The sequence below is a fragment of the Psammomys obesus genome, unplaced genomic scaffold, assembly GCF_907164565.1.
Source record: "Psammomys obesus unplaced genomic scaffold, mPsaObe1.curated_primary_1811, whole genome shotgun sequence".
Taxonomy (NCBI): domain Eukaryota; kingdom Metazoa; phylum Chordata; class Mammalia; order Rodentia; family Muridae; genus Psammomys; species Psammomys obesus.
The window spans coordinates 5,547-14,896 of NW_026588322.1; the positions used below are offsets into that span (position 1 = coordinate 5,547).

Sequence of the window (9,350 nt, forward strand, 5' to 3'; positions counted from 1 at the left end):
TGGGCTGGCTGCTGGGTACCCATGGAACCCCAGGTCTTTTCCAGGGATTGTTTGGGTGACCTAAGGTTGGTCCTGATCATTTCCTGCACCGTGAGGTTTTCTCTCCACTCGAAATCCCATCTCTGGTTTTGTGGGGCCCATGGTTCAGTCTGGGACAGTGATCAGAGCATGCCGGCATGTGGCTCTGGGCTGTCAACCAAGTGCCTGGTAGAACCAGGACCTCTTTCACGGTTTAGATGGGTGAGTTGAAGATGATTGAATCCCACACAATGGGGTATCTTCTCACCTGGGAAACACAATCACTTGTGTTTTAGGACCGAGAGTTCTGTCTGCTGGTCACTGTGCAGATCCTGCTGTGCTGCTGGTCAGAAACAGTGTCCTCCTGGCTCCATCTTGGATCACCCCCAAAGTGGGTCAGGAATTTTTTAGATTTAACATTTTCTTTGACTGATGCATTGATTTCTTGCATTGTATTTCAACACCTGAGATTCTTCTTCCATCTCTTGTAATCTGCTGCAGATGCTTACCAATGTAGAAACTGTTTTCTTCCTTAAGTTCTCCCTCTCCAAGATTTCTTCAATTTGTGTGGTTTTTTTAATGTTTCCATTTCCATCTTCAGATCTTGAACTATTTTGTTGATTTCCTTCACCTATTTGTTTATCTTTCCCTGCCTTTCATTCAGTTTCTTCACCTGTTTGTTTGAATTTCCCTTGATTTCTTTCAGTGATTTATTTCCTCTCTAAAGATCACAATCTGTTTGACTGTATCTTCTTGTATTTCTTCAGAGATGGCCACAATTTTTTTTTACTCTATCTTCCTGTATTTCTTTACAAATTTTACTTATTTCCTCCATTATCAATTTTATAAGCATAGATTTAAGGTCACTTTCTTAAGTTTCACTTGTTTTAGGCTATCCATGGCTGTTTTCCCTTGGATAAGTGGGTTCTGGAGATGCCATATTTTTTTGGCTTTTGTTGATTGTGCTTTTATGCTGGAGTTTAGTATCTGGCTATCTCAGGCTTTGACTGGTAGTTTCTAGTGCCTTCTGGAGTCCTGCAGGTAGGGATGGTGCAGGAAATCCCCAGGGAAGGGAAGCTGCTATTTCCTGAAGGAGCCCTCTTCAGCTTGTTGGGTAGGATCTTCAAATGGCCACTGCTTCTCAGGGAATTGCTGCAGCTCTCCACAGGTACGTGACTGGGCTAACTGAGCCCAGGGCCTCTTTTCTCCCCAGGGGAAGTCCTGGAGACAGCTGCCATTTCAAGGCTTTCGTGCTCTGAATTTAAAGAGCCACAGCCAGGAAACAAATTGAATAAACTGTAATAAATGATAATAATAAAAAAGAAAGAAAAATGTAAAAAAAAAAAAAAGGAAAGAAAGGGATTGTATAACATTGTGGATAGAGTTGAAGTCAGTGACTTGTTTCTTGAAGTGGTGAATCTTAAGTTAAATTTAGTTCACTTAGCAGAAGATCAGGGAACTCTGTTGAAGAAGAAATGGTGGTCTGGCAAGGTCTCATGTTTGGAGTTGGTAGTGTAGACTGAATTAGAGGGAGATGTAAAATATTAAGTATTTCTCCTACTCAGTTTGATTTAGCTGAGTTGTTCACATACAGCACAAAGTGCAATGTGCCTGGGTCCTTTCTGTCACTTCAACTTGGTACTTCTGTGCACAAGCGTCACAATTTCATTTGTTTATGTGTTCCCAGTTCTCTCATGTAATCAATCCTTTGTTGCCATGTCAGGTTTAAGGTACCAGGCTTTGCTCAGGGAAGGCTGAATATCCCATTAGACACGCCACCCTCTGTCCTTTACTGTGATTGGGTATCCGTTTTACGGTTAATGCAGAAGGAAGATAGAGATGGCTTAGAAGATAACCACCTGCTTGTCATGGTGGCAGAGACAGAAAAAAGCCACAACTGCTAGGCTTTTTAAACTCTTCCAGTTCCTCTGCCACTGTGCTCTGCCCTTTGCCATTCTGACCAGCAAATTCACAACGGCCACCTTGTTAAACTTCTAATGGCAGCACATCAGGGCTTCACCTGGTAGATGTCTCTACATCCTTTGTAGGTGGTGGCCTCTGTGCTGTGAAGAGGGCAGGGTCCCTGCTTCTCTCCAGAGTTCCCTGTGGTTACACAGTCCTGGGTGACCTATCCTGAGCCAGTAGGGGGAGCTGCATACATGTCCCTTTAGAAATCAGCAGTTTACTTACTCCTCTGGGAAAAGCTAATGTTCAGGGTGCAGAACAAAACTGTGAACTCAGGAGGCTCTGCCTACCTCACCCAAAATAAGATTCAAAAAGACAAGGTGTGACCATCTAGAAGAGGGCATAATTTGCATGTGAGGTCCTTCATTCCTATTTAGGGCACACAGGTACAGAGACATTGGATAGTGTTTGCTGTAGCTTTAGATCATCAGGAACCAGTACTCTGCAAACCCCACCATGGCCGGGATGCTCCTCATTCTCATGTTACTTACACTCTGCCCAGGAGACTGGCTATAAAAAGCAGCATGGATTAAGGAGTTACTAGAAACATAGCTTTTTACTATTTTGAGAATATGCTTACCTCACTGTGTTTCCAACTCCTCTTTTCCAGGCTCCAAAGCACAGTCAAGGCTGAGTCAGGAAGCCACCATGTCTGCTTCTGTTGGACAAGAAGTCACTCTTGTCTGTACTGGAAGTGGTGGAAATATTGGAGCATATGATGCATCCTGGCACAAAGAAATACCGGGGGATGTCCCCAAATTTGTGACAATTGGCTATTCCCGACCTTTTGGCAATACGTATTCCCTGACTATGACTGACCTTCAGCCTGAGGATGAGGCCAGTTATTACTGTTCAACATGGGAATATGGCACAAATGCTCACACTGTATGTCAGATGCTTGGGGAACTGAGACAAAATCATCCCCAACCTGTGCCAGCCTGATCACCCCATGAGAGTTTGTAAGTTTCAAGTGGGTGACTGTGATGACCAGTGTCCTCATCCTTTCGTCTGGTTCTCAGAGGACAGATCAACCTTAAGTCTAAGTGACATTTGGTAAGTGTAATGTGTCTGGATTTTAACTGCTTTATTGCAACGTACATTTCAAGCCACCAACCCTTGCTACTTTAAATGTGCCGTAAATTTTGGCTTTTATTTTTTTATTTAGTTTTTTCTTTTTTAATTTCTTTTTCTCTATTTTTTCACTTATTTACTTATTACAATTAATTCAAATTGTATCCCAGCTGTAACTCCCTCCTTCATCCCCTCCCAATCCCGCCCTGCCTCCCTCTTCTCATCCTATGCCCTTTCCCCAGTTCACTGATAACTGAGGTCCTCCTCCCCTTCCATCTGACTCTAATCTATCAGGTCTTATCAGGACTATCTGCATTGTCATCCTCTGTAGCCTAGCAAGGATATACTGCCCCCACCCCTGCTCAGGGGAGGTGATCAAAGAACCAGCAACTGAGTTCATGTTAGAGACAACCACTCTTCTCCATACTAGGGAACCCACTTAGACACTGAGCTGCCATGGGCTACATCTGAGCAGAGGTTCTAGGTTATCTCCATGAAAGGACCTTGGTTGAAGTATTGGTCACAAGAAAGAACTCTGGGCCCAGATTTTTTGGTTCTGTTGCTCTGCTTGTGGAGCTCCTGTCCCCTCAAGGTCATTCTTTCTCCCCCCTCTTATGTAAAATTTCCTGTACTCTGCCCAAAGGTTGACTGTGAGTCTCAGCATATGCTCTAATACTCTGCTGGGTAGAGTCTTTCAGAAGTCCTCTGTGGTAAGCTCCTGTATGTTCCCTGTTTTCCCATGACCTGAGGTCTATACAGCTTTCCTATCTGACTGAGGATTGATCATCTTACCCAGGGTGCTCCTTCTTGCTTAGCTTCTTTAAGTGAACACATTTTAGTATGATTATCCTATATTATATGTCTAATATCCACTTATATCCAATTCTGGGATACCTCACTTAGGATGACCTTTTCTAATTCCCAAAATTTGCCTACAAATTTCATTATTTCCTTGTTTTTAATTGCTGAGTAGTATTCCATTGGGAAAATGTTATCACCCTGCACAAAATTAAAGTCCAAGTGGATTAAAGTGCTCAGCATGAAACCAAAAACACTAATCCTGTTAGAAGAAAAAGTGGGGAAAAGCCTTGAACTCATTGGCACAGGAGACAACTTGCTGAACAGAACACCAACAGCACAGGCTTTAAGGTCAACAATCAATGAATTGGACCTCATGAAAATGGAAATCTTCCATAAAGCAAAGGACACTGTCATCAGAACAAAACAACAGCCAAAGACTGTGAAAGGATCTTCACCAACCGTACATCTGACAGAAAGCTAATATCCAGAATATATAAAGCACTCAAGTAGTTAAACAGCAAAAAATTGAGCAAACCCAATAAAAAAGGGGTACAGAGCTAAACAAAGAATCCTCAATAGAGGAATATCAAATGGCAGAGAAACTAGTAAAGAAATGCTCAAAGTACTTAGTCATCAGGGAAATCCAAATGAAAACAACCTTGAGAATTCACCTTGCACCCACCAGAATGGATAAGATCAAAAACTCAAGTGACTACACATGCTGGAGAGGCTGTGGAGAAAAGGGAACCCTCCTCCACTACTGGTGGGAATGTAAACTTGTACAACAACTTTGAACATCAATCTGGTGTTTTCTCAGACAATTTGGAATAGTGCTTCAACAAGATCCAGATATACCACTCATAAGCATATATCCAACGCCCTAGAAAGAAAAGAGGCAGACACACCCAAGAGGATTAGGTGGCTGGAAAGATTCAAGCTCAGGGTGGAAATCAATAAGTTAGAAACAAACAAAACAATTCAAAGAATCAATGAAACCAAGAGCTGGTTCGTTGAAAAAATCAACAAGATAAACAAGCCCTTAGCCAATGTAACTAAAGGGCAGAGAGAAACTGTCCAAATCAGCAAAATCAGAAATGAAAAGGGAGACATAACAACAGACACTGAGGAAATCCAAACAATCATTAGGTCTTTCTACAAAAGCCAATATGCCACAAAATTTGAATATCTATGAGAAATGAACAAATTTCTTGTTAGATTCCACTTACCACAACTGAATCAAGATCAGGTAGAAAGATTGAATAGTCCTATATTACCAAGGAAATAGAAGCACTCATCAAAAGTCTCCCAGGGCCAGAAGGTTTCAACTCAGAATTCTACCAGACCTTCAGAGAAGAGCTAATTCTTTTCAAACTATTCCACAAAATAGAAACAGAAGGAGAATTACCAAACTCTTCTATGAAGCCACACTCACCTTGATACCCAAACCACACAAAGACACAAAAAAGACAACTTCAGACCTATACCTCACTTATGAACATTGATGCAAAAATACACAACAAAATACTCACAAACCAAATCAAAGAATATATAAAAGATATCATCCACTCTGAACAGGTATGCTTCATCCCAGGCATGCAAGGGTGGTTCAACATATGGAAATCCATCAATGTAATCAACCATATAAACAAACTGAAGGAGAAAAACCACATGATCATCTCCTTAGATGCCAGAATCCAACACCCATTCATGTTTAAAGTCTTGGAGAGATCAGGGATACAAGGCACATACCTAAACATAGAAAAGGCAATATACAGCAAGCCTAGAGCCAACATCAAACTAAATGGAGAGAAACTTAAATCAATCCCACTTATATCAGGGACAAGGCAAGGCTGCCACCTCTTTCCATATCTCTTCAACATTGTACTTGAAGTCCTAGCTATAGCAATAAGACAACTAAAGGTGATCAAGGGGATACAAATTGGAAAGGAAGAAGTCAAAGTATCACTATTTGCAGATGATATGATAGTATACCTGAGTGACCCCAAAAATTTTACCAGTGAACTCTGAGAGCTGAGAAACACTTTTAGCAAAGTGGTTGGATACAAAATTAACTCAAAAAATCAGAAGCCCTCCTATATACCAAATAAAGGGCCAAGAAAGAAAATAGGGAAACTACACCCTTCACAAAGCCACAAATTACATAAAATACCTTGGTATGACTCTAACCAAGCAAGTGAAAGACCTATTAAAAAAAAAAAACTTCAAGACTCTTAAAGAAATTGAGGCGGGGCAAGATGGCGGGGCTGGGAGGACTCTCATTCTGAGGAGCAGCACAGCAGGAGTGGCACAGTGACCAGCAATCAGAACTCGCGGCCATAAAACACAAGTGATTGTGTTTCCCAGGTCAGAGGATACCCAAAGGTGGGGGATTCAATCAGCTTTAATTCACCCGGCTAAACCGAGGAAGAGATCCTGGTTCCGCCAGGCGCTTGGTCGCCAGCCAGGTGCTACACCACAGTGTGATCTGGTCACTGTCCCAGACTGAACTGTGGGCCCACAACACCATTTGGGCCTGGATTTCCCAGGCGAGAGATAAACCCACGGAGCAGGAAACGATTGAGACCGACCTCAGGTTACCCAGACATCCCCTGGAAAAGACTCGGGTTCCGCGGGTGCCCCGAGAGCCAGCCTGGACCCAGAGCCAGGACCCAGGCGCCTGAACAGAGCCCTGCCTGCCTGTGCACCTGATTCGCCACCTCAGATAGAACTGTGGGTATCAGGGCACCAAGCACCAGAGACTGCATTTCATTGGCAGGTGCAAACCCACAAGGAGGGAAACAGCTGGTCTGATCTCAGAGCACTCAGCCGACACCCCAAACCCGAAAAGAAATAGGGAAAATTACCCAGCTTAGGCAGCAGCCAAGGCTCTGAACGGCCAGAAAGGCGGAGCCACAAGCAGGCATCTGTGCCTGTGGGTTCTACTCGCCACCCCAGACAGAACAGCGAACCCAAAGCAAAGACTGAGAGTCTCTGGCAGGAGGAATCCCCAGCAGATGGGACCATCAACTCTAATGCTTAGGACACCCATCACCAAAACACTTCCTAGACTCACAAAGAATCTAGGCTCTAATGCAGGCAGGAGCGCTATGCTCAGCCGCATTTATTGAGTTCCCCTAGGGCACTGGGAACTCACAGCTGCATCCTCAGACCTACAAAAGCCAGAGAGCCATTATAGCAGCGCTCAGATACTGTGCCAAGGATCAACCAGTTATCCCTAGAAAGATTGTCAAAAGTGTGGGAATCTCTGGTCCTTCAAGAGGGCTGCACCCACAGCATCTGGACCAGAACAGTGCCTGCAGCTACCATCCCAGACAGGGACACACAGCTTCTGGTCCAGAGTGAGGCACCCAGCCTCCAGAACAGAGCAGCGCCCCCAGGTGCCAACTCAACCTAGGTGCACATTCTCCAGGTCCAGAGCAGAGCATTCAGCCTCTGGCCCAGAGACTTGCTGAGTGCACCTCTCACTTCCCCAGACAGAACTGTGTGCCCCAGGATAACAGACTAAGTTTCCCTGTTGGAAGAAAACCCCACAGCTAGGGAATCAGCAGGTTCTTCAAGAGGACTGTACCTGGAAATTTAGTGAGCAGCAGTACACTAAATTTATAACAAGAAACCCAGCAGTGAGGCAGATGTCTTGAGAACTTCTATGGGTAAGAGGAGATCCCCCCCCTGCCTAACATAGACCACAGCAACTACTCAGGGCTATAAACCTGAGGTGAGCAGTGGCAACTCCTGAGAAACACTGGCCATACAGTGACCATAACCAAAAAGCAGAGAAGGACTCCTTCAGGAAAAATCATCTTCCGGCCAAGAGGATACTCCCTACCGCAGGACTCCAGGAAGCACAGAAACTAACAGCCAACACCTAAATAAGCCCAATGGGTAGAGGTCAGCATAAAAGCTCAACCAACAAAAGACAGAGCAGTATGGCATCTCCAGAACCCAGTCATCCAGGGGCGAACAGCCCTGGACAACGCAGCATAATAGAAAATCAAGAAGATGACCTTACATCTATACTGATGAAGAAAATAATAGAGGAAACAAACAAAATACGTAAAGAATTAGAGGAAGATAAAACCAAACAGATCATGGCTATCCGTAAAGAAATGGAGAAAGATAAAGACAAGCAGATTAGGGCCATCCCTGAAGAAATACGGGAAGATGCAGCCAAAGCGCTTGTGGCCTTCAGAGAAGAAATAATTAAATCACTGAAAGAAATAAAAGAGACAGAGTTGAAGGAACTAAAAGAAAAAGAGGAAAATACAAGCAGACAGGTGAAGGAAGTAAACAAAACAACTCAGGAACTGAAGATAGAACTAGAAAAATTAAAGAAAACACAAATGGAGGAAATAATGGAGAGGAAGAATTTAGGGAAGAAAACAGGAACTACAGAGGTAAGCATAACCAACAGAATACAAGAAATGGAAGAAAGAATCTCAGGTGTAGGAGATACAATGGAAGAAATCGTTGTATCTGTCAAAGAAAATGTTAAATCCAAAAAATTCCTGACACAGACCGTCCAAGAAATCCAAGACAATATGAAAAGACAAAACCTAAGAATAATAGGAATAGAGGAAAAAGAAGACTCCCTTCTCCAAGGCCCAGAACATATTTTCAACAAAATCATTGAAGAAAATTTCCCCAAGTTAAAGGAAAAGCCAATAAGGATACGTGAGGCCTACAGAACACCCAACCAGAAAAGAAAATCCTCCTGCCACATAATAATCAAAACAGTAGTATACAGAACTAAGAAAAAATACTAAAAGCTGCAAGGGAAAAAGGACAAATAACGTATAATGGCAAACCCATTAGAATCACACCTGACTTTTCAACAGAAACTATGAAAGCCAGAAGGGCCTGGACAGATATCATGCAGACCCTAAGAGAACACAGATGTCAACAAGGCTACTATACCCTGCAAAACTCTCAGTCCTCATAGACGGAGAAAACAAGATATTCAATGACAAAAACAAATTTCAACAATACCTACACACAGATCCAGCATTACAGAAGAAACTGGAAGGGAAAATACAACCCAAGAAAATTAGCTTCTGTCAAGAAAACACAGGAAATAATTAACCTTACTACAGCAAAACAAAAAGCAACCAAGCACACAACCTTATGAACACAGCCAACATCAAAATCAAAGGATCTAACAGCCAATGGTCATTAATCTCTCTCAACATCAATGGACTCAACTCTCCAGTAAAAAGACACAGATTAACAGAATGGATACGTAAACAAAACCCAGCAATCTGTTGCATACAAGAAACACATCTAAGGCACAAAGATAGACATTACCTGAGGGGGAAAAGTTCGAAGACGACTTTCCAAGCAAATGGACCCAAGAAACAAGCAGGAGTGGCCATTCTAATATTTGATAAAATAGACTTTAAACCAAAATTAATATAAAGAGATGGAGAAAAACACTTCATACTCATCAAGGGAAAATTCCACCAGGAAGACATCACAAT

The 9,350-nt window shown here is 42.8% G+C and overlaps 1 gene segment (V, D, J or C); it reads left to right on the plus strand.

Moving 5' to 3' along the window:
- Positions 1–1,065: 1,065 nt before the first annotated feature.
- On the plus strand, positions 1,066–2,868 carry LOC129674238 (immunoglobulin lambda variable 2-23-like; the record flags this gene model as incomplete). The annotated part of the segment is given in 2 exon segments: positions 1,066–1,186; positions 2,594–2,868. Coding segments are annotated over 2 exon segments (396 nt in total), but the record flags the coding sequence as incomplete, so codon positions are not given.
- Between the last annotated feature and the right edge of the window lie 6,482 nt (positions 2,869–9,350).